This window comes from Orcinus orca, chromosome 3 (assembly GCF_937001465.1).
Source record: "Orcinus orca chromosome 3, mOrcOrc1.1, whole genome shotgun sequence".
Lineage (NCBI taxonomy): Eukaryota > Metazoa > Chordata > Mammalia > Artiodactyla > Delphinidae > Orcinus > Orcinus orca.
This window is the reverse complement of record NC_064561.1, coordinates 138,833,494-138,860,363: the sequence shown is the minus strand read 5'-3', so window position 1 is coordinate 138,860,363 and position 26,870 is coordinate 138,833,494. Positions and strand designations below refer to the sequence as shown.

At 39.2% G+C, this 26,870-nt stretch overlaps 1 protein-coding gene across 7 annotated transcripts in view; it reads right to left on the bottom strand.

Moving 5' to 3' along the window:
- The window catches only part of PDE4D (phosphodiesterase 4D), a 1,454,760-nt gene that overhangs the window by 555,646 nt on the left and 872,244 nt on the right, over positions 1–26,870 (bottom strand). The window contains exon 1 of one of the 7 annotated variants that reach the window (XM_004275176.4): positions 14,458–16,011. The exons of the other annotated variants lie outside the window; for them this stretch is intronic. Within the exon in view, the coding sequence (XP_004275224.1) occupies positions 14,458–14,504 (47 nt within the window). The 5' untranslated portion in view covers positions 14,505–16,011. Of the gene's footprint in view, positions 1–14,457; positions 16,012–26,870 lie in introns of those variants that run through there. 7 annotated transcript variants of the gene reach the window in all.

Here is a 26,870-nt window from a genome sequence, read left to right as displayed (position 1 = left end):
ATGGGACCTAATGAAACTTCAAAGCTTTTGCACAGCAAAGGAAACCATAAACAAGACCAAAAGACACCTCAGAATGGGAGAAAATATTTGCAAATGAAGCAACTGACAAAGGATTAATCCCCAAAATTTACAAGCAGCTCATGAAGCTCAATAACAAAAAAACAAACAACCCAATCCAAAAATGGGCAGAAGACCTAAACAGACATTTCTCCAAAGAAGATATACAGACTGTCAACAAACACATGAAAGAATGCTCAACATCATTAATCATTAGAGAAATGCAAATCAAAACTACAATGAGATATCATCTCACACCAGTCAGAATGGCCATCATCAAAAAATCTACAAACAATAAATGCTGGAGAGGGTGTGGAGAAAAGGGAACACTCTTGCACTGCTGGTGGGAATGTGAATTGCTACAGCCACTATGGAGAACAGTATGGAGGTTCCTTAAAAAACTACAAATAGAACTACCACATGACCCAGCAATCCCACAAGCGGTCATATACCCTGAGAAAACCATAATTCAAAAAGAGTCATGTACCACAATGTTCATTGCAGCTCTATTTACAATAGCCTGGAGATGGAAACAACCTAAGTGCCCATCATCGGATGAATGGATAAAGAAGATGTGGCACATATATACAATGGAGTATTACTCAGCCATAAAAAGGAATGAAATTGAGCTATTTGTAATGAGGTGGATGGATCTAGAGTCTGTCATACAGAGTGAAGTAAGTCAGAAACAGAAAGACAAATACCATATGCTAACACATATATATGGAATTTAAGAAAAAAAAATGTCATGAAGAACCTAGGGGTAAGACAGGAATAAAGACACAGACCTACTAGAGAATGGACTTGAAGATATGGGGAGGGGGAAGGATAAGCTGTGACAAAGCGAGAGAGTGGCATGGACATATATACACTACCAAACGTAAGGTAGATAGCTAGTGGGAAGCAGCCGCATAGCACAGGGAGATCAGCTAGGTGCTTCGTGACCACCTAGAGGGGTGGGAGGGAGGGTGTGAGGGAGGGAGACGCAAGAGGGAAGAGATATGGGAACATGTGTATATGTATAACTGATTCACTTTGTTATAAAGCATAAAGTAACACACCATTGTGAAGCAATTATACTCCAATAAAGATGTTAAAAAAAAAAAAAAGACCGATAGGGTGAGACACAATTACAAAAACCTTTGAAGGTCAATTAGAGAAAATCCATGTGTTCAATCATTCACTCACTCCATAAAGATCTATGGATGCCTAGTACATGGGCCAGGGAAAATAAAACAGAATAAGACAGAAAGCCCTGGAGAATTCTGTTCACAGTCTTATAGCAATCACTGTCAGGGCCCTATCCATATCCCCTTAGCAATAACATGCCAGTGGAATCCTAGTCTAAGCATGTGCAATACTCTGCCTGAGGCTTTGCCTGCATGCAGGTCAGGCTGGAATACTGTTCACCCCTAGGAGTAGCCATCAGCCAATGAGGAATGGGAGTTGGAAGATAAATGCTGCAGGGTCCTCATCTCTTGCGAAGGACAACTCTGAAGCAAGTTCTACATCATCTTCTAGAGGTCCCCAGCAGGACTGAGACCCAGGTGCCTACTTCAGTTTCTTGTTAATTCACATACCCTGTATGCGCTTTCTCTCCTTTCCTGTCTCCTTTTCCCACTCCCCCCCCCCGCCAGTGTTTCCTGGAATAACCTCCCGAATAAACCATTTGCACTCAAGTCCTTCTCTCAGGGCCTGCTTCTGAGGGACCCCAACCCGACAGGATGAGCAACTTCTCCAGTAACAAGTAACCGCACTGGAGCATCTGTACACCAGGCCCATTCCAAGCACTTTATAAATGTTACAACATTCCATCCTTACAACAGCCTACGAGGTGAAAACTATTACAAACTCCATTTTACAGATGAGGAAACCAAGGCACAGGGAGGTTAAACAACTTGCCATGGTCACACAGCTAAAAAGCTTGGGTTCAGATTTGAACCAGACACTCTGGATCCAGAGTCAGTGCTCTTCGTCACTAAGTTAGCCATCTCTCTTCATGTGGAGGGAAATTACTGTATGTGACACAAACTGTGCTGCAGGAAGTACGGGACCTCTAGGAGAACGGAAGAAAGGCTTACTCCACCTGGAGGTCAGGGAAGGACAAGCAAACCAAGTCCCAATGGAGCAGGAGTTCCTCATGACAAAAGTCAAGAAGGCAGAAGTGCACTGCAGTACAAGGCCCATCATGAGGAGGGTAGTGTCTTCAGATACCACGGAGCTCCATCAAGGGTGCTAGAACAAGGTGCGGAGGGGGTCAAGGTGGGGGCTGGTGACTAGCTGGGCTCCTTATTTCTTTAAAACCAATAACCAGTTCATTCACTTTTATGTACAGGAATCTTTCTTTCCTTGAAGATGTCTATGTTTTCTCTTTCTGGCAAGACAATATTGGGTAAATTAATCTGCAGCCAGTCCATATCCTTATTTATAACAGCCCTTCTTCCAAAGTGCAGCATTTAAATAAAGCTGCTCCCCAACACCTGTCATATCTATTTTACATATTAAGTCACTGCCTAAGCTTTTGCTTCAAGAAAGGGTTCTGTGACTTAAAAATATGTTTGTAACTTCTATACTAAAGATGGATATATACGTGTGTGTGTGTGTGTGTGTGTGTGTGTGTGTATATATTTTTAACTATAGATTTCATTTATGTGATATTTGGTAAAAAACAAAACTACAGAGACAGAAATCAGATTAGTGGTTATTGGGGGCTGGAACTGGGAGAGGGGCATAAAAGAAACTGGGATAATTATTGCATGACTTTGTATATTTGCCAAAACAAGCAACTTATGGGTGTAAAAATAATCCATGGGAAGTATGTCTGATAAAACACATTTTCTGATTTAAAAAAATAAAACTAAACAACTGTACATGGAGAGTTAGGTCATATTCAAGTAAGATGTTCAAGGATTGAAACTATTGCCTGAATTCTGTGTGCTTAGCACAGTGTTCTTAATAAATGCCTCATAATTTGAGAAGAAAAGTCTTAAAGATGGATATATTTAAGGGTATATACAAGGATATGTATAGTGCAATAAGAAGGGAAGAAACATTAATACTAACAGAAGCTGACACATATGCATTAGACAAGAAAGGCAGAGGCCAGGTGAGCAGGGCCTATGTTCTGTGGTGTACAACACAGAGCCAATACACTCTCTAGGCAAAAGAAGAGATATGAAGGGGACAACTTTTTTAGAGCCTAGCTTGACAGCGTAAGATGTATGAAAAGAGGAGATAAGAGCCATACATGGAGGCTGGGCCATGTCTGAGAACTGTATCATGTATTGTCAAAAAATAATTAAAATGTAATATAAATGTTATAAATGAAGAAAAGGACATATGTTATAAATAAAGATATGGACTGGCCGCATATTAATTTACCCAATATTGTCTTGCCAGAAGGAGAAAACATAGACGTCTTCAAGGAAAGAAAGATTCTTGTACATAAAGGTGAATGAACTGGTTATTGGTTTTAAAGAAATAAGGAGTATCTTAGATACAGAGGTGATTTGGAACAATAGCATTGGATTTTGTAGATAAACACAATTCAGCGGATGGGTGCCTCTGCAAACTCGGTTAAACTGTCCTGAGTGTCAGAAACCAAGATGTGTGGGAATTATGTATGTTCAAGATGAAAATTTTTATGGAAATTTCTAGAAGTTTTCTAAGGGTTGGTGATTCTTGTTGAGGTTAGAGAGATGAGGAGAAATGCATTATTCCCCGTAATTCAAACTCAGCCCAAGGCGTTGTCTCTGATATATGTCGTAAGGTTCCAAGAATATGATACAAAAGAAGCAGTTTAGTCTTCCCAACGATCCAGAGCCGAGGTTGGAAGGGGCCTGCCACTAGACATCTAGATTACCCTTGGCAACCTGGTTAACCTTTCACAGCCTACTCTCCTAATCTGCACGATAACAACAGCCAGCATTTATTGGTTGCTTAACTGAGTGACAGGTGTTCTCATTTAATCTTCAGGCCACCCAAAGAAGTGAGCACTATTGATTACCCTTATTTCACTAGTGGGAAAACTGAAACACAAAGAGAGGTTAGATAATTTACCCAAGGTTACACACCTTAAGAAGCAGATAACACACCCTTGTCATGGATTTTGGGGAGGATTAAATGAGATAACGTATATAGAAACTTTAGTCTATACTTGGCATTAATAACCTCTCAAATGTGATATATATTATTATCTTTATTATTTTAATAGCATAAGTTCCTTTGTTTCATCTCAAAATATGGCACAGTAACATTATTTGAATAATGCAAAAGGTTATTGAAGTAAATAATACCCAACCATACAATTTTTTTTTACTCATTCTTTTCTTTGCATGTACTCATTAACTGAGGAAAAATTTATAGAGTACCTGTGGGTGTAGCAATGTGTGGGAGCTGAGGATAGAAAGTAGAACAAAGTGGTCTAGGTGGCTACTCTCATGAAGAGAACGGAATGTCATTTGTTACTGTGAAGTCTCACAGGTTAGCTTGGTCACAGGAAGTTCCTGGAAGCAACATGTGCAGGAAGGCCGAACGTGGCCAATCTTTAAAATGGTGACAACTTGACCCACCAGAACATTTCACTTCTCTCAGAAATCAAACTTGCCTGGATTACTTTCTAGAAAATGGGATTTTTCCACAAATATTTTCTTCTTTTAGAACTCAAACTGCCAAGACTCCAATGCCACACTTTATGACTTACAAGAGGTCTCTTCCACTGCTCTCAGCAATCCTGGGGTCTTATCAATTTGCCCATTATCAACTCGCTAACATTTCTTCTCTAAGACATCAGGGGCCTCTCCATAATGTTGCCAATTATTTGTTGTAAATGTACTAAGCAAATACACAAAGCAACCCAACAACTACGGATCTGATATTGAGAACTTCACCCCATGTTACTTCCTTAGACTAGATGGAGGCTGGATGAACAAGGATAAGCTTCAGACTTTTGACCCAGAGAAGAGTTGGGAAGATATAAGGGACACATAAATGGTACGTGAGACACATTTTCTCAATTACTGGTGATATCAGCATTAATGAGCATAAAATCGCCATCTTACCCGTGAACAAGGCTGCTATTTCAAGTTGTGTGCAAAGCACTGAGCTGATCTCCCTGTGTGAAGCAATTACACTCCAACAAAGATGTATTAAAAAAATAATTAATTAAAAAATAAAGTTGCATGTAGAAGGAATTAAGCTAAATACCTAAGGCTGAGAGGCTGAGTTGTCTACAGGAAGGGCCAAATACTTCAGAAAAGCATCGGAGTTCAGCCCCAGATTAGCTTGTGGATCAAAGTATTATTTCTCAGCATTCCCTTTAACTGAAGGACAGTTACGCCTGAACAAGCCAGAAATGAGTAAATTGATAAGGTAATCTTTAGAACTGTAGGTATTTTTATAGCACCACAGAGATCATTTAGTTGCACCCCCTCATCTTCAGATTTAAGAAGAAAAACATGGGCTTCCCTGGTGGCGCAGTGCTTGAGAGTCCGCCTGCCGATGCAGGGGACACGGGTTCGTGCCCCGGTCCAGGAAGATCCCACATGCCGCAGAGCGGCTGGGCCCATGAGCCGTGGCCGCTGAGCCTGCGCGTCCGGAGCCTGTGCTCCGCAATGGGAGAGGCTGCAACAGTGAGAGGCCCGCGTACTGCAAAAAATAAAAGAGAAAAACATGAGGACTAAAAAGGAGGGCAGAATGAAGTTTCCTTATAAGTGACTAGGACTGCTCAGGACCTTATTTAGAGCTTTGGAGCTGAAGCAGAACTCCCAGACAGAAAGCCCTGTACAAAGTAATCGTGAGCACTGGACGCCAAGGATATTAAAGAGGAAGCTCTGCTGACCTGGGAGAACGTTCTAGTGATTAGAAGAGATAAAAGGAATTCGTAATATCTCCCAAACTCATGGTACACGATAGGGTTTATAATTATGGCCTAAAAAAATTGTAAGGCTGTTTAAAATGTTCCCTTAATTTACACCTTATGTTTGGCATTTTTCCCCCTGAGGTATCATGGAAACATAAAAGAGAATTTAAATGTATAAATATTTAAACTAGGTTACACCAGTTCTGGTTAAAGTCATATGATGTTTTGTTACTTTCAGTAAGTTTCTCAGAGACTGGTGACACTTTCAAGTCAACTTCAGAAGGATTTTGAAGAAATCTTTGTAAAAGCAGGTTACATATATATGGATTTGTGACATTACAACATAAACCACTGAAAGGTAGGCACCCATTAAAAAGTGAGCAAAGTTGGATCATTTTGCCTTCTCTTCTCACTGTGATTTTTACTCATTTGAAGGTAAAACTCAAGGTAAAAATCTTAGAACTTCTGTTTGTCACCCCGGAGTTATTTCCCTGCAGCTTAGGAAATCTCACATTTCCCAAATCAGGTCATGAGACTGGAACTGCAGTCTAATTAACATGTTCATAAAACAACTTCCACACTACTAAGGAGAAGACAACAATGATAAAATCAATTCTGCGTTCTTTGGAAACCCTAAAACACAATCAACAGGAGAAACTGTAATTACAAAACAGTTCCTAATTTAGTAGTTCAGGATTGTTTCATTTCTGTCATATCGCTGTCCGTTTTCTTTTTTTTTTGCGGTACGCTGGCCTCCCACTGTTGTGGCCTCTCCCGTTGCGGAGCACAGGCTCCGGACGCACAGGCTCAGCGGCCATGGCTCACGGGCCCAGCCGCTCCGCGGCATGATGGGATCTTCCCGGACCGGGGCACGAACCTGTGTCCCCTGCATTGACCAGCGGACTCTCAACCACTGCGCCACCAGGGAAGCCCTGATCTTGATCTTGAATTCTACCTTCCAAAGAAAACAGAGGGCATGAGACCAAACTGCCTCAAGTTCCCCTTCTACCTCCCTTATCTCTACACGATCTGCCTCTGTCATTCCACACCTCCCTCCTATCTTGGAGGAAGTCGTGTCCTTCACACGTTGTCCAGGGCCTATATCTGGATATTTCCTTTGGGACGTGTTCTAGGCCATTAAAATTACCTGGTGTTCTTCACTAACTACTGGGCCTTCCTCTCCTTTTCCCCTCTGCTCTCCTCTTTCTGTCTTTCTTGTCCAAAATTTTGAAAGGAGTGTATACTACTTTTCTGTGCTTTTATAACCCCCGAAGTATAACTCCCCCGCTTCAACCACTCTCCAATGTGTTGCCAATAATTACTAACTCTCAAATCCATCAGACATACTTTTAGTCCCTCATTTCTAGACTTCTTTAAGGTATTTAGACCAACCAGTTTAAAGGAAGGTGCATCTTCCTTTAAACTCCCATAACATTTTGTATATTCCTGTATGAACATGTTCCCCACTGTTCTGTAATCATTCATTTCTGTGGATGTTCTCCTCACTAGTCTATGAGTATCTTCGGGGCAGGGCTGGTAGTTATCATATTTATCTGGGCATCCCCTATGCATAAATAAATCAGCATGTTCTAATCCACGTGTTCCAATCCAATTCACTAAGAATGGCATTTTTCAGCAGCTCGGGTATCAGGCAATTTTGTGATTAAAATGTTTCTTTGGCTGTTTTGCATTAGCTCTGATTGTAGAAAACGTTAATATTCTTTACCTGTGCAAAAAAAAAAATTCTAAAGACCTGTAATTAGAATATTGGGAAGAAAGTAATACTGATGAAAGCAAAACCCAAACCTTGCATGATTTTTATTGGCAGCAAAGCACTCTCATCTGACTGTCACAACCGCCTTTGAGGTAGGGGTGGAACCCAGGTCAAAGGAGGGCCAGGGCTGTGCAGTGTGATCACTGCCCAAGAGCTCGGTGAGTGAGGCTGAGTTCATCTCTGCTCTGTTGGTTGAGGCTGTGCACAGAGGAAGGGGTGCCTCTTGCTTTGCACAGAGGCTCTGTCCATTCACCAAGCGCCACTGTCTGCATTTTCAATTCATTTGCCTGAAGTGTATCCGCCCAAAGAAGCACCTTTCCCTAATTCACAAAAAAAAACCTCATAGACCAGAGTGGCCCCAGGAACAGGCGTCACTTCAAATTCCCTGTAAAATTTCGAGAAAACACAAAAAGATCTGCTGCCATGGCTGAAGTACAGGTCATAGTCCTAACATGAACAGGATGGGTTTCTCAGGGAAACCCTTTGACATTCACTAGTCACCCCATGTAATTCCCCGACTTGCTAACTAATAGGGAATCTGCTTATTTTCTCTGGTCTTATTGCTAATCTATTTTCTAGTAGGTCCACAGACTGAATGCTAAGGCGTCTGCCACAGAACAATATGGTGAATCAAAAGACACTGGGTTTTAAAATGAGGCCAGACCTGGTTTCAGTGGGTCAGCTTTCCGAAGTAATAGACATGCGACCTTGAGCAAGTTTTTTACCCTCTATGAGCATTACTGTCCTCACCTGCAAACAGGGGTTCAAATAAGACTCACCTCTGAAAGTTACCATTGTCATTAAAGGATGTCATTTATATGAAAACATGTGGCCTGGGTTCAATCAGTGTTGATCTCTTCCATGAAATACACAGTAGTTACATTTGTTACCTATATTTAAGAAATTCACCCGAAAGACTTCGGCATGTCATGTTTACCAGTCTAATAAGTGATTCTTACCAATGTGCTATGAAAGTTCCCTTAATGGTCTACTCTTCAAAATGAAGCAGGTAAATATCCCCTGAATTGTCTTCAACAGGTAAAGAGCTCTGAGAGCTTTCACAAGGTCACACAAAGCAGTAACACCAGAATTAGAGTTAGAAACCTGGAGGGTTTTTGTTTTGTTTCGTTTCTTTTTTCTCCAGCCAATAGCCTAACATATAGAATCTGGATTATCCATCTTTGAAACCAAATATATATCTCCGAATTTTACACAATATAATCGCCAGTTGAAATATGTCGTCTTGGGTATGTTAATAGTCTGGTACTTCTGTAACAACTAGAAACACCATCTAATAGTCCATCAAGTGGTAAATAGTTACAGAAGTTAACTTTGGCCTGGCGACACTTTGGAACTATTGTAAAAAAAAAAAAAAGTGGGATGGGGCTTCCCTGGTGGCGCAGTGGTTGAGAGTCCGCCTGCCGATGCAGGGGACACAGGTTCGTGCCCCGGTCCGGGAAGATCCCACATGCTGCGGAGCGGAAAAAAAAAAAAAAATAGTGGGATGATTCTATAGCTAGCCAGGGTATTTGTGAGCACGAATGTCTGTGGGGGGCAACTGAAGGCATAGGGGGAAGGGGTGAAGTACAGCTATTTTTCAAAAAAGAAAGAAAGAAACTTCTAGCCCGAGGCAAGTGGGAAACTGGTTGTTAAGTTCCCTCCTTGGGATCTTCCTCTCAGAATTCTGAACTATCTTCCTTTTTTCCCTTACTTGCCTGTTTTTCTTGGAACCTGGATACCTCAGCATTAGTGGAAGTAACTCAGTAACAGTCAGCTCAAGTGAGTGCAGAAACAAGGTGGTGGAAAGTGAAGAATTTAATAGAAGCAAAACATCCCAAACCCACAGCTAATCATTTTCAGACGATGGAGAATACTTTCTCCCTTTCTTCCTTCTGTAGAGACTTCCCTGTCTTGGGCCACCCACTTAGCCCAGTGAGGATGTAACCTATCAGCAGTTTAAAGTACACAAACTATGTTACTACAGTAGAAAGTCTGCTGCAACTGAAAGTTATAGTTAATTTTCGTTAAGTTGTGGGCACACTGATAATTACTGATAGCAACTTTCCTCCTCTGTCATACCATTCCTTAATCAAATTTTTTTAAAAATGTAAAAAATGAATTTTCATCTTCATGCTTAAATTATAAGGTATTGCTAACAGAAATTAAGGAGGCTGTAGCTAGGGGCACTAAAAGACAGTAAAATAGTAAGCCAAGAGAAAAATTATACGTTTAATAGGATGAATATTTCATCTAAAAGAAAATCTTTGCTGTATTTTATCTTAACCTGAACTTATACCTTAAACAGTGGCTGACTTTGCTATTGAGCCCCAGGGATCTGTGAACAAGATGAGCTTGTGTAATTATGAGCTCTACCTAAACTTTACTGGCCATAAGTGTTTACAAACAAATTGTATATGGCCATAACAGGAATTCAGAATCAAGCTGAGAGTTTGGTATTTGCAGACGGGAAGTTCTGGGTAGTTCTGTCACTCAGAGGAAGACATGCTACTAAAGCAAGGTCAGCCATGACCTGAAATGTCATTAGAAGACAAGCAGACACTGGCAGAATTTTAGCTTGACTAAAATGAGCAGAGCTCCGTTATCTTGCATGAGACTTAATACATTTTGTCCTTCAAAGCATACAGTCATCGGACACAACACTTCTCCCACCCACTAAAACTCTCATAAGACAAGTGAGAATATTATATGTACAGGCCAAAACATAAACTCTGGAAAATGCAATTCTGGGTTGAGTTCCTGTAGTCTTGACATACAAAGAGAAGAAAAACTTAAAAGATGAGACTCTAACAGGCTAGATAAGAAGGACTATCCTTTCATTAAGAAGCAGGCCATCTTGCCTTCTCTGATCTCACTGGATTTGCTGTTGAAATTATGTGTGTGTGTGTGTGTGTGTGTGTGTGTGTGTATACAATATCATTGATATATTTATATCATGCTTCATTCCATAAAGGAATTAGGTCAAAGAAAAAAAACAAAACGGGTTGGTATGTGAGTTGAACCCTTGGTTTACAGAGGAACAACCAAACTGTGACTTGCTAGATTAAATCTTATTAGGAACCAGGAAAGGGCAAATCCAATGAAAGGATGTAGGGGTCTAGAAAAGGGAAAAAGCAGCCTCAATGTTGAGTCAAAGTGCTATAATCACCCCATTTTGCCTCTTGATGGAAGTGACCTCTCAGCACCACAGAGAGAGTTTGGTAAAAGTATTTAAACGTGTGAGCTTTAAAAAGTTAAATCCTACGTGTCAAATAAGCGAAATAGTTAATCACCGTCCACAATCACTAGTCCCAAATCTTGCTCAGGTTTCCTCAGAGGAGCCCACAGAGAGCAGCGCAGGACAGTGTGCCCTAGCAGGGGCCCTTGGCTTCTATCTCCCACAGTCCTCTCCCTGAGTCCTTGGAGTCCATCATAAAAAAGGATGCCAAGGTATTTCAATAAAATGCCCTCCTAAATTTTATAAATGTCAAAGTCAATTGCATGCAACATGGCCCTGGCATTTCTGGCATGAAATTACAGAGTTTTTATAAATCAGATTATACAAAGTTGTTACATATTTTAAGTAAGGCAAAAAGCTGCAAACACATGCTAGGCACACTATGTTATGTCCCTCTTATTAGATCCCTGCATAAAGATTCCATGTCATGATGCTTCTAAAGAGTCCTCTTAATAGCTACGAGATGAAATTTAAATTCCTAGAAAGCTGACTTGCATTTCCCTTCTTCCAGCCATGCAAGAAGACCCATTCCTGAATTGCCAGGCTACCACTATATTCTCACAAGTAGCCAGAATAAAAAGTAAGGGCTATGTGGTACTTATTTACCAAGTGAGGTGAACCCTTATCTTTGTTTGGCTTGGCAGTAAAAAGGTTGAAAAGTGTAATGGAAAGAAGCCTTTGCAATAAAATCCTCCAGCAAATTTTTCTAACGTAGCTTTCAACTGGGAAAGCACATTCTTCTTACGACTCTTTTAGCTCTCAAAGGGTAATGTTCTATTAAGACAAGTAAAAGACTGCTTATTAACTGTTGCTTGGAACCATTAAACGATGAATCTGTCATACTATTGCTCAATTATCAACACACTAGCCCCAGGGCTGGAGGATGAGAGATACAGTAGGAACTCTACACCTAGGCTTCTATTGGAACCACTACCTCTGATGAACTTTTGAAGACTCCACATGGTCCTCCTGCATCTCAACTCTCCCTCCTTCTTGCTCCTTTAAAAAGCAGAAGAGAACTAAGTGTGCACCTCTGTACCCTGCCTATCCAAAGGGTTTAGAGCCTTCGTAGAGATTAGCTTGTGAAACCCGAAGCACACATCTCCTTTAAAATGTTTATTACTCCCTGGCATTGAGCTGTTGCCAACTTCTGATCTACCCGCTTTGTGGGGAAAAAAAAAAAAAGACCTGCATGTGAGAATGAGGAAAGAGAGACTTTGGAGATGCAAAAGAGAACAACTTGGCAAATCCTTTTTTCTTAGCAGGATCATTCATAAGCATGCAATCCAATCCAATGGGGGACACGTACAGTAGGACAAAGGGAGAGAAGGTTTTCTGTCAACAAACACCTAGAATCTCTTACCATGGTACTGAAAGGTGAGGTTATAAATAAAAAAGAAACAACAATTGGGGAAGTAGAGCACAACATTAATTGGGTCAACTGGAAAAAGCCACCACCTTCTTCCTTTGAGTTTAACATCTTATTAATGAATCCTTCTAAAGGGCCCAGGCAAGAATAGATACACAGAACACTCACATTCCACCGTGGATCTGTTTGACCACAATACCAACAAATTGGCACCTCGTGCAGTGAAATGTACGAAGGGGTACCTAGCTTCAGGCACAAAAGAAAACCAACAGGGCTCTCAACTTCCCTGTAAAGCTTTCAAACATATATGTTACAGATCTAGAGGAGCATGAATAAGCACATTTGCATTCTTTCAAAAACTATAGAGTTGAATAGCTCGTTTCTTTCTAGTCAAAAGCAGAGGCGAGGTAAATGCAACAACAACAAAATAAAAGGTGGTTATGATGTTAGGCATTCAAAGAGTACCTTGCATCCTTCCTATTGTAATATAAACAAATAGACCCAAACAGCAAGGCTTAGGCAGAACAAAAACTGTTGCTCTATAGCAAAGTACACTTTATAGAAATGAGAATGGTAATTTTTTTCCCTAAACAAATCTTAATAGGTACAAAATTAACCTTGAAGGAAGGCATAAGAAATCGATGGAAAAAAAAAAAAATTGACAAATACCTACTATGTGCCAGGGACTGTTTCCATGACCTTTTAATCTTAGGGTTTAAGACTGTTTATGTGACTGTATCGGTAAGAATGACAAAGACCTCACTGCTGATGCCTGACCCTCACCATCAGGTCCAGCAAAGCGATGGCACCAAAGCTCCCCCCGAGTCGGGAACTCTGATGATGCACTTGGAAGTGGGCCACTGAGGTTTGCAGGCATGTCACCCAGACTCCCTCCCAAGCACATTAGACACTGGGGACAGTGGCTCTGGGCGGCAGAGAAGGAAGATACGCCACAGTGTCGATTCTGGATGTATCTGATATTGATAGAAAATGAGTACCTGCCCAGTGACCGAGGAGGTCACTCACCCTCCTCTGTAACTGATTTTCAGCTAACAAGCTAAAATGTCTGTAATAAATCAGTAGGGGGTTTTGGTGGAGCCTCAAGATATCAGGACACTTTCATTTGAGACACTGCCATAAAAGCAACTAGAAAACCCTCAGAAACCTGTATTTGATGTGTATCACTTATTCTAAGGCCAGCCAAAAAATATACCTGAGAAATATACTTTCAAAATGAGACACATTGCAGTACCCAAACCAAACCATGTTCATAGCCACAAAACCTTAAACGGTGCCTTTAGCATGCATTCACAAAGTTTCTGCTATGAGAAATTGAATCCAGTCAACCCTAAAGGTGTGGTGAAACAGGCATTCTTTAAATAGTGAGCTTTGCCCTTACACGACCCTCAGCAACTAGTTCCTATAAATGTCTAGTCATAAACTCTAACAAGAAATAGTGCATGATGTCACATGCCCAGGGACCTTAATTCATTACACTGAACCTTAATACACGACCAAATCTCAATGCACTAAGCATGTTCTATGAGAGTCTGAGCACCTCATGATTCATCTGTTAGAATTCTATGAAATTGGTTCATTCTGGTAGAAATATTTCTTGAATAGTTAAAATACTCCTTTAGTGTGAGGCACCAACACATCTTAATGTCATTTTAAAACTGAGTCAACATTCTAAGTTTTCCCTTAACCTTCTTTTGGAAATTTACAAAGATCTAAGGCCAAGCAAACTGGCATGAGATGTCAGAAATGCACATGTGTCCTTCCCCAGGGAGTTTTCAAATAAAAGAAGACAAAAAGCAGAAGTCAAATCCCAAACCTCCCTTTTTCTTTTACTTATTAAATAGTTGTCATTCTCAAAGTTGCTGTGCTGCTTTTTTTGGTTTGTTTTTGTCTCTCAATGAAATCAGTTAGCAATTGTCAATGCCCTCATACCTGACTTCTTACTTGAGATGCTTTTATATTAACAAGAAATTTGTTTTTGCATAACCATTACTTTCTCAGACAGCATTTGGTTTTAAACATGTTTTACTTTTCATCCTCACTTGAGACCAATATTCTTTTTCAAGACAAACCCACCTCTGGCACCTGTCATGGAATTTTATAATTCTGAGCATTACCAACTGAAGGGGATATCGATTACTCACCATATCCAGGAATGCCTTCTAAAGGGGAAATTATTCACGTGCATCATGTTGGCAGATCTTCTGTCATTAATATTTTCCTTGTCTCGTATGTTACATGTAGTGATTTTCAAAGATGAATTCCAACTCTCCTGTTTGAGCAGCTATCATGGGCAATTATTGCAACAAGTACTGAATCCCCAAAAATCACCCCCCCCACAAAAAAAAACAAAGAGCAACCACAAAAGCCTTTCCAGGGTTTGAAGAAAGAAACATCACAGAGTACTGCAGGTATCGGTCCACCCATTTAGGTTCCACTAGTTAGTCAACACACTAAAATAACCAGTTCATTCGCTAATCCTAAATGGTGACAAATATTGTCCCAGTAAAATCCAACTGCCTAGAGTGGAAATTAATGCATCCTTGCAGGAAGGACTCTGGAATGTGGGAAAAAAGGAGTCAAAAGACAGTTTCTTGTTATCCTTGTTAAAGAAGTGTTAGAAGGGAAATGGGAAACTTCAGGTTGCTTTGCCATGCTGTCCTTTAGAAATGAATACTGCTTTTTCTTCTTTCTTAGACACATATTCATGTGTGGTCACTTTAACGCAGTGCTGCCTTCTGAGACGTGTCGGACAAAGACCTGGGCAGAGGGGCTAGCAACCATGTATAACCAAAAGCCAACTTCTCTCCCCAATCTCAGAATTGCTGGTTTTCAACTGCAAAAGTAGGAAGGCAAGGAGCAATTTCTGCTTTGCAGGACAGGATCACCATGAGCTCCCATCATGACTTCAGAAGGTGCTGTCAGGAGGAAATTCATTTCTGCTGCCTAACCCCTTAATAAGGCTGTCTGCTCTCTTTCAGTCAAATGACTAAGCTATTGATCCTTTCCCTGCAGAAACCCCTCTAATTTGTTGTTATCAAATCCATGTGCGGGCTTTTCATATTTTGCCTGGGAAAGAAATGAATTTTCACAGCTGCAAGTCAGACGTTGTCTAAGAATTTCTTCCCCCGCTGTCTTTCTCTTCTCTTTTTTTTCTCTCTTTTTACCCCCAATTCAATTTCCCAGTAGGTGTCATTTACTCAGATGCTCTGACAGCTTCTGAAAGATTCTCACGCCCGAGCTATACAGACCTTGCATGCTTTTAAAACACAATGGCAACAGGCTCCCACTGGGGTCCCCCAGCGCCGAATTTCCAGCAGAACCTTTGGAATCGTCGCAGCCGCCTCGTCTGCCCTGGGCTGTGCCTGCCGGCGGCTCTGAACAGCTCAGGACACTTGCAGGCTCCGTGGTACTGTACATTAACTCTGCAGCAGCCCGCTCGGCTGCAGAGGCAGCTGCCCGACAGGGGATGTGCTGGCGTCAAGGGGGCCCTCTAGGTGGGTTCCCGGACACTGCAGCGCGCTTCGCTCGCCTCCAAGGAAGAGCCGACCAAAGGGGTTAAAGGCACAGCTCGCCCCAAAAAGGCAGATTTCTTCTTTCAGTCAGTGATCACCAGGCAAGACAAGCTAAGCAGCGAGAAACCTGTAAATAACCTCCCAGGGAAATGACACATTGAACAAACAGATATTAAGGAGGGAGGGTTTTTGTCGGCTGGGTTTTGTTTTTCCCCTTTTTACCCAATGAAAAGAAAGGAAATCAAAGAAGTCCAGAGAGAGAATCTGCAAATGACAGGGTTTGGTCACTTCGACTCTCTTGTTTTTAAAACACACAAATGCTGGGGAGGGGGTGCCTTGCTGACTTGACGATCTGTAACCATTTAGCTACAGATGACCACACGGTCATTTTTGGACAGGAAATCCTCTGGAAGCCAGTTCTGCGGAAGTCGGTTATATTTCAGTTGCAATTGCGCATGCCATAAAGCTGCTTGTTTGATTAAGGGGTGTGTGGATTTGAGGCGTGCTGAGATAAAGCTTTGCCATGCCTACAGTGGCTGTTTTGCATTTCCTCAAGCTTCCCCCTTTGTTGAAAAAAATCTGTTCAACAATCCCCTGAAAGCACCCCATCGCTGTTGATGCCATTTTGGAGCAAGAATAAAATAGTAAACTCTTGTAATAGTAGGTTGGCAGTTAAATGGTGTTGGTTGGAAATCAGGAGGAGAATGGACTTTACAGTAGCCGTGTACTCAATATTAATGTATCACTTTTTACTTAGGTATTTAAAAAGCCTGTTATACAATTGCTTATTATTAAATGGAATACTGGCAACATTTAATATATGATGCTATTATCTTCAGCTAGGATTTCCCCAGTGAGGCCCTGTCATAGCAGAAAACATTACACAGAGCTGTCGGGGCAGTGGGGCGTGGCATTTCCCACAAAGTCAAAACCAGGTATAAAGAAATTTGGTCGTGAAAACTGCCATGATTTGGGGAGTTTTCATTTTGATCAAACGATAATCCTAATGAAAGTATTCCTGGCCAGAGGAAGAACTGAGTGATTCATTTAAAAGCAATTTGAACTTGTAGGTTCAAAAAGATGGTACCACAGCTGAAAAGGAATTTGAGAATATTTCCTGGGATTTCCTGTAGCCTAGGCAGTATCCTCACGACCTCCTTTTGCTGAAGGGAATAAATCTCTTCCATAAAGTCATTTGTGATCTGAACCAGAAGACTTCAGTCTGAATTGTTTTTAACAAGCTATGAATGCTTGAACCAAGCATCACTGAGTAATTCAAAATTTGATATTACAAGAGATATTTAAATATTATTTAAGAGCAAGGAACACTTACAATGTCCCAGCCTCTGTACTAAGTGCTACACATTATTATCTCATTTAATCCTCACAACAACACTATCAGGGATGGAGTATTATTAGCCCTGATCTACAGATGAGGAAATTGTGGCGCTCTAGGATTAAGCAGCTTGCTCAAGGTCAAATATCTAGTAAGGGTCACAATATGAACCAAGAAAGTCTGTCTCCAAAGCCTGCCTGCATTACCACTATATTTTGGTGCCTCTGTACATAAGAATACCATCTTGCATTAGTGCTATGCTTTCTAAAATTTTATTTTTTCAGGTATTATTTTAGCCTCACAGAACCATGCTGAGGAGAGTAGGACATTTATTATGACAACTTTGGAGATGAATTTCCAAAATGGTAGTATTTGCTCATCATCACAAATCATGTTAGTAGCAGATGTGGAAGAAAATTCAGATTATTTGATGATTATTTGACAGGTTAGTGTTCTTTGATGATGATGGTGATGATGATAGGATGATGGATATTAACCTATTTCAAAACCAATAGTTAGTTCTCACACTACATTAAAGAGTAGGTCTCCATGGAAAGTAGCAAATACAAAGATTTTTTAAAATGATATAGAAATTTATTTTCCCTTGTAATAAACATTTATTTGAAATTTCCTTATTTTTTACTTCATTCTACTCTACCCTGTTTGTATGCCAAAGTGATACCCATGGGTGAAATAATACCAAAAATATCTCTGAATCTCTCTCAATTACCACACAGTTCAACATTCAATACTTGCTAGCCATGTTTCCATTTGTGGGCAATGATATAATAAATCACTTTAAAAATTTTTTAAATGTAAATAATTTAGTCATCGGCTTACTAGAGGAAATGTAAACTTAAAATATATGTAAACTAAGAGGAGATTTCAACTGAATATTTTTAAAGTAAACTTTTCTTGGCTTTTTATTTCTATTTTTATAGGTGCAACTGTCTAGAATAAGGTATAAATTAGAAAGAAAGGACACACAACTGAGAAGCTATGATAAATAGTAGAAAAGCCAAATTTCTGCCTGAGGGACAACAAAGAAAAAAACGTAGTTTACTTCACAGTTCAGGGAACCAAGACTACACATTAATAAGCAATCCTAAACTGGGTATTTTGAAAACTCAAGGTAACAAACATATATAAAAGAATGGGCTTGCTTAGAGAATAGAAATAGCTGATTTCCAGCATTTTTATTCCATGTATATTATAAACAGGGTCTTCAGAGTTATGACCACTATTTTACAAACTGATACTTCACAAGACTTATTTAATATTTCACAAATGTGTGGTCTTCATGAAACAACATTTGGGCAGAACTAATAGGTTGGTAATTTGAAAAAAATGTCCTCAAAGATGAATAATGTTGATGGACTAGGGTAATACAAATCTGTTTTTTCTACTAAAAGGTAATCATCTTTTCATGGAAGTTCTAAGAAATATAGGAGTAAGCATAAAAAATTAGTTTTATGGCAGATCCCAGCCCCATCATTTCAATCAATAAAGGAGCTCTAATTATTAGCAGGACACCACAGATTGGCACAAACTTCCTACAGCCATGGTGTAGGCTCAGCTCTAACAACACAAAGGCTAGTCATCCTCTCCTTTTTAAAATTTTAATCCCAAGATAAGCACAAGAGTATTCGGTCTTTCAAGGATGGACTCACATTAACTATCCTCATAGGAGACTGATACAAGAAAAAAATTTAAAAACAGGATGCCATTTTATTGATAAAGTGTAAAGTACAAACTCTGAGCAAACTGAATACTCTAACATTTTCATGAAAGACTGTTTACTGTACTCAAAGTCAGAGAAGCATTAACTAACCAGTGTCCCCATGCCCTTTTCCTATAATTAAAGTCTCTTTCTGCCATGGCTAGGGGGTTTTGCTCCCAAGGGTGATGGTGTTCAAACTAAATTCCTGGGAGTCCTGTGGTTTGGCAAAGTTGCCTCAAGCCAACTCAGGGCAAAGGGAAGACCAACTACCTTGTACTGTTTCAACCAGAGCCCCTCTGCTTTTACCTGTTTTATATCTAGGTTTGGTTTGAAAAGGGGAGTTCTTTAAAAAATGTTTACAAAAACATAAGAGTAGGAATACAAAATTAACACTCTCTAGGCAAAGTCTTACCCCTGTATTGTCAGTTTCAGGACTCCATTCTCTTCAAACCCCTTCAATTTCACAATGAGTTTAAAACAAATCATTAAGTTATATCTTTATGCTAACATAAGCATAGCATAATAAAGACACACCCTAGTCCAAACCTTGTGTGTTTCCTAAAACTCTTTATAGTCACTTATCTGTACAGTTACTTATCTGATGTAATGACTTAACTCATTGATTTTCCCGAGTTTCACTTTCAGAATGAAATTTTAATTTCAAGTGTTAAGGTGTATCTTTCGGTCACCATCACATTTTGCTATAACCAACAGCTACTATCAATGATTGCCTCTTAAATAACTTGGGTGAAATAAAATTAAAACTCCTGTAGGTTTAGATATGGACAAGGGTCTAAAAGGTATTCTATGATTAATCTTCTAGGAATCCTAATTGTCATTTCAGATATTTTAGAGAAGCTTCCCATTCTTTCAAGAGGCTGGTTAACTTTTGCATAAAAATCTTTATATATACAAATACCTCTGCATAATTTTTTAACACATTCTCTATATTAGCAGTATGAGTATGTTATAAATAGAAGATAATCAGAAGATACAGTGACTTGGATATCTTGGGGGATATGACTTTTTCACCAAAAGCCAAAAAAGCAAAATATTTTTTAAATTGTCTAATAAAAATGAAATTTATGTGTACTTTTTGCTTATGCATGTGCACGTGTGTGTAAATATACATATTTTTGTTCTATGTATTATATATATCATCAATTAATAAAACAGGTGAGAGTAGCATCCCAGTACACAGAATGAGACCCAAGATGACCGCACATTCCCCACCCCTACCTCCGAGTAGGAAAAGAACATTCAAGACCAAATCCTCTCTCCCACCGCTGCAGAAAACCAATCCCAAGCCCAACAGTGTCTTTCTCTGTGTATTTATAACACCAAAAACGTTGCTGGCACTCAGTAAACAAACGTTAACTAATGACCATGTTGATAGTGATGACTTCCCACTTCTGGCAAATTCTAGCAAAGCCTGAAGGCACACTGTTCAGCACCTTTATAACTAAAATAAGAGGAGCTCTTTATGAAGTCATTGGTTTCAACCGCTAAGAATCAGGGAACTGGGTCATGTTTCAGCAAGTTGCTAGTTCATTCAATTTCTACATGTTCTTATGACCAAAAATACAACCACCAACAGAAAAGTGAAAAAGAAATTCATTAAACACCCATTTTGATCACCTAAAACCAACAGATGCTTTGATGGAAATTTTCAAGATTTAACTAATATAACAAGTCATTTTGGATCATATAGCCTAAACTTAAATCTTCTCATCTTAAATGATAAATAAACACATTTACAAGACAAAATTCTCATACCATCAAACACAATACATTTCATAATTGGGATATTTAGAAAGCTTGCTAAATTGCACTTTTAATATCTTTGAAAGTAGAAGTGTTGGAATAACTAATGCTAGGATACAGAGAAAGCACTTACTATTGGTTACTCAAAAATCAAATGTGGAAAAAAATCTACAGCAAGTTTGAAGAAGAAAAAGTCGAATTTGTATTCTTTCTTAGAGTCTCAAGATGTGAGCCCTTAATTTCAGGTTCTGCCTTTCACTTTTTGTGTAATTTTGAACAACTCACTAAAACTCTGTGAGGCTCAGTTTCCTTATTGTAACAGAAATAATAGCAAACTTATAGGTTATTATAATTTTTAAATTTCTGGGGTAAATTATAGAAAACACTTTGTAACATGAAGAGAGCTCCTTAAGTGTTGCTCACATATACTTTTAATTCAATCACTAGAAAATGTAATAAAATATAGATTCTTCACATGGTCTGCAATTTACTTAAATTAAAATGGAAAAACAATGGAAACAAAAACCAATAAGATAGTATTGGAAGTCCCTTCTGAAATGGAATTATATTTCATTTCTACCTTAAACTTTTCTAAAAGCTTTGTATCATATTTGTTTCAGAAATTTAAAGGAGTAAAAATATTTCTCATGTAATAAGATAAGGCCCAGCTTCAATATACACCCATGTTTCTGGGATAGTATAGATTTCTAAGAATGACTTGGAAAAAATATCTGAAATACTGGTAGGTGAAAAAAAAAACCCTCAGGTTTGCAGCCTAATATTTTTAATATGAATTACTTAATATGAATTTAAATATGCATGTGAATATAAATATATATTTATGCCAATGTAGAGGAAAAGATCTAGAAGGATATACACCAAGCTACTGACAAACTAATCACCTCTGAGATAAGGAAGTAAAAGTAGGCCTCGTTAAAAAAGGATTTTCACCTTTTACTTTACATATTTCTGAATTGATTAATCTTCTTAATGAGAATATTTCCATGTATTATTTGCATAATTGAGACACCAATGAAGAGAAAAATATACCTAGTATTTATTAAGGAAGAATAGTCATTTATAGTTAATATCAGTGTATTGGAATATCAAACCCAAGTTTCTAATATTTGTCAGATAGAATCTCTGGTAGACTTTGAAATATCTAACGTCAAACCTCAAAACCGAACAGTTAAATTCAAAATGTATATTCAAGAATTCAAACATTGCACTAACATCATTAGCTAAATCAATATCAAGTCTTAAAAAGAGAAACGAATAACTGATTTATTCTTTTTCCACGCCCATACAAACACTGTAACTGGGGCCAGAAGCAGTACTTATTCAGAGTTGGAACCATCAACATTAAAGCTATATCTACTTGCAAAATGAAATATCTGATCGCACATCTTGATAACAGGATGTGTTTATTTTACTCCAGCTCAAATATGTAAGTATCTGCAAACTTGAAGATTTCCTAACTCCTTAATTCGGATCCTACTTTGTATCTGCTGGTATATTTCTTTTTAAAAACTTAAGGTAGTTACGTACCTACTAGAGTAGTAGTATTGGGTTGGCCAAAAACGTTCATTTGGGTTTTTCCGTAACAACTTACGGAAAAACACGAACAAACCTTTTTGGCCAACCCGATATACAGTATATATGTTTTCTGGTCCAGGTAAATCCAAGAAATTATTTTTACCTACTTTTAGAATGGAATAGGATGGATGGTCTACCATTTATATTTTCAATCTAATTTATTGTTTCTTTAATATTCTGGCAATGAATCACTCTTGGTCCTGGGTTTAAGGGCTTTTTTAATTGTAATTTTGGGAGGGTATATTTTCATAGCCATTTTCATAGGAAGTTAAAAGAAGCTGCATCAAAATCTGCAAATCACATGTCATTTAAAATTCAAAGACCTCAATTGCTGCTTCCAATACACACACACGCTCCCACTCACACACCATTGACAGTTAACTAAGTAAAAGAAATTATGACTATGATATTTACAAATTATATGTATATATTTATAATGTAGATATTACATATACATATAAAGACACATACATATGTATTGTTATTTCAACACGTATTTACTGTATGAGGACGTTGCTACTCCATTTTTTTCTTCAGTTAGCTTTGAAATAGAGGGCTAATGATCATCATAAGAAGAGAAATTCCATCAGGGCACTGGGATTTTTTTGGTTGGTTTTGTCCCTGTGGTATCCCCAGTGCCTAGAATAGTGTCTGGTGCATAAGAAGTGCTCAGTGAAATATTTGTTGAGTGAATAATTATCATAAATGAATCAATCACTATACCAAACATGATTATTTTTGTCTGCCTACAGCTGTTTCTAAAGAGCTTTCCTTACCTACACCCTTATTACCCTTCTAAAACCTGACGGCAATAGGTATGAAAACTTGACCCACTGGCACCTGATTCATTCACTGGATAGAAAACATTAATATTGTATATTTGGAATGTGAATGGTCATAAGAAAATAGGGAATCTAATCAGTTCCAGATGAGCTTGAACCAAAATGATATGTGGACTTAGGGGCTGAAGGCATTTTGGGTCAAGTGCAAACTAATGACTAAGGAAATTGTAGCAATTACAGATAGAAGCAGGCAAAGAGCTGAAATACAGAGACAAACAGAAATGGATGATTATATAGCCACAGAAAGAGGAGTTGCCTCAATTCTTGAGTTTTACAAATCCAACAAGACCCAGTTCCATTTTGTTTCTGTGATTTTCTGTATCTTTCCAGTAACTATATTCCCTCCTTTTCCACAGAAGCTAGTCTAAGTCAGTTTTTCTTGCAATCAAAATCTTGACTGAATGCATCACCATATAAGAAATTTTATGTTGCTATTCATAAATCCTTTCCCTCCCCCACAAAATAAAGCAATTTAAAATTAAGGCTATATTGTAATAGTGAATTAGCCAAGTGAATTAGCTTGACATTGAATTGATGGTTACTCAATCAAGGGGCTTAAATTAAAACACACATACACACACACACACACACACACACACACACAGAGGAATTAACAATTAATGTACCTACATCCACACGCAGGGATTCTGGAGAGAGCATCCTTTCTCTCTGACTGACATCTATTACACTTCCAGTCAAAATATTAGCTTCTTATTTTTCTCAAACCCCTTTCATCATTTTATTCACTGAATGTTAATTTGTTTCAGATAAGGAGGCAAAAGACAGAAAGGGAGAGAGAGAGATTAAGGAAGGGGGAAAATAGTGTGATTTTTATTAGCTTTATGGAAGAAGAGAATTTAGTACTTGAAAGGCATAATTCCTTTTTAGGGAGAAAAAAGGGCATTCATATAATTATTTTAAAATAATCATCTAACAGTTTTACAATATTAAAACATTGAAACCAGAAGTCAGTATTTTAGAATAACTGTTTTAAAGTCATTTTGATATAATTAATTAAAACTCTTTGCATTTGAGTGCAAAATAAATTCAAGACTAATTACTAAATCCTAGTTGCCTATTGTAGACAGATAACTCCTCCGTCACCTAGCATTTAATACCTTCTGCTCTGCTCTGTTTTTTAATGTTCTGACTTGGAGGAGAAACCATAATACTGGGCACTTGAAACTACCAACTAGCCTGCCTCTCTCTCTAATTGGCGTACTCCATCCCTAAAAGCATCACTACAGAACACACAGCTCACTTAACAGATACAAACAGGCAAACATAAACACCATGTCCAAAACTGAAAAAAGAAAAATACTAATATGTGATCTAATTGCCTAGCCACGTAGCTTATACTTTTCTCTATGGGAAGCACGTCACACGAGTAGGGAAGAAGTCAATGTGAATTGTAACATGATTTCATCTGCCATTTTTAGTTCTGAGGTTTGTAAAATGGATAAAGACACAAAAGAACTTTAAATTTTTCCACAAAATAAAGTAGCAAAGCTGATCAAACAGTAAGTTTACTTTGAGGATTTCTCCACTCTTCTCACTGACCCCTCCCCTTTAGATGGCTGATGGAACAGGTAGATGAGGATCTGAACCTTTGTCACCAGGATTCTCAGCAAGCTTCCGTGATTTTGGAAATGCCTGCTTTATTTTTAAAAGAATGGAAGTTGCACTGGAAGCAGGAAAAAAGTTAATGAATAAACTCCTCACCTTTCTCCCTCTGCCCAACAAATACCCACTGATTAGAGGCACAGGCCATTTGGATGAGGCTACCATAGTGTGTCAAGGGTTGGAATATTTTTGTTCCTGAAGGAGAAGGATCAAGCCATTGTTGCAACCCAGAATCCCTGGTGACTTCTCCTCATGGGCTGTACCTTTTGTGAGCAAGTGACAATCCTGAACTCCCAGTCCTAAGGAGTCTGAAAGGAAGAAGAAGAGAATAAAGACAAGGGCAAGTGAAAGGCAGTGGAGTGGGCTACAAGGGCACTACCAGTAATACTAACTTTCCCATTTCCCTTGTTTTTCACAATGACTTACTGCTTCTTACACCTTTAACACAGATCTTCTTTGAGATTCTTCCACTGGCACATAGGTGTTTTAAAAATCAGAATATTTGCTGGACAGTGTAAATAATTTTCCTTTCAAATATTAGAGGATGATTGAAAGGAGAAGCATGCAACTAGAGATACAAATGTGATGTGGTATTGTCAGGATATTAAAAAAATGTTTTTAAAGAGTATTAATATTATAACAAAGTCATTGAAAATAAGGACACATGATACATATTAAAAACACATTTTATTTTGGTTTCTCACTACCCCTTTAAGTTTTATTTATGGAGAAAGTCTTATCACTTTTCTGGGCAATCTCAGGCAACAGAGAACTTTATATTCTCTTTAAACCATCAACTCAGATTCTATTCAGATATTAGAATGTCCCTTCCAGGGATTTCCCTGGTGGTCCAGTGGTTAAGAATCCACCTTCCAATGCAGGGAATGCAGGTTCGATCCCTGGTCGGGGAACTAAGATCCCACACGCTGCACGGCAACTAAGCCCGTGTGCCGCAACTACTGAGCCTGCACACTCCGGAGCTTGCACTCCACAACTAGAGAGAAGCCCACATGCCACAACGAAGAGCCTGTGAGCCGCAATGAAGATCCCGTGTGCCGCAACTAAGACCCGACACAGCCAAATAAATAAATAAATATTTAAAAATAGATAAATAAAAATAGAATGTCCCTTCCAAACTGTAATCTGAAACTCCAAACTTGATTTAACTCACATCTTCCAGCTCCCAGCTGGGCCCACTGCAGACTAGCTGCTTGCAACAGGGTAAGTGGGTGAGGCAGCGGTAAGGTTTATCTCCCCTCTCCTTGCTAGCCTGACTTCACAGCTGTTGGTACTGACTACTCTGGGGTCGGAGAGCATGGAGAGAGGTGATGAAAGGAAGGAGAAGATATTTTTTTTGAACTGGCACTGTCATAAGATGGCAACTTGCATTGGGGACCTGGCAGATGTTGAAAGCTGCTTCTTTGTCTCGTGGGCACTTTTGTGGGTTCATCAGCCACATCCCCGCTGGTCCCTCTGGCGACAACTCCTAGGACCCAGGAAGAGCTTGTGTTCGGAGTACTGCTGGTTCATCAGCCCCCCACCAAGCCCACGGTTTTCTAGGGATCCAATCCTTTATAAACCCAAACCCTTGCTGTTGAAGTCCAAGTGCCTTTTGGCTCAGGGCCAGCTCTCCCTCACGTGCAGTGTACACCCAGTCCATGGGAAAAATTCCCACCACCGAATCCTCTTTTTCTGGGTTTGATGTGAATGAGATGACTGCAGCCCCCTTTGAGGGAAGAGAGGGTAGGGCTCATAGCACCACCCAGTTAGCTCTTTCTATAAAAAATGAATAATAGCTTTTCATAAGTTGCACTTCCTTTCCCCTCTCTGAACTCCGTTATTGCCTTGACCTGAGTTAAGGGCCCTGGTGTAAGTGGCCCAAATGTCATGAAACTGACTCTTGGCCACCTATTTTGAAACTTGGAATTTAGGACGGGCACCACACTTTGGAATGTGGCTATCGTACCTCACTGCCTTTGTTGAAACTGCGGTTTTAACATTTGTTACCATGTGATTAACACCATGGTTCCTTTACCATCGCTGATCAACCACTCAACATCCACCCTCCCTCTTCCTTGCTGGCAGAAAACCAATTATTTTTGCGGGAATTTACTTTTTGAGGCAGCTAAGTACTCAGAGAAAGTGACTCCCTGCCCAGCTC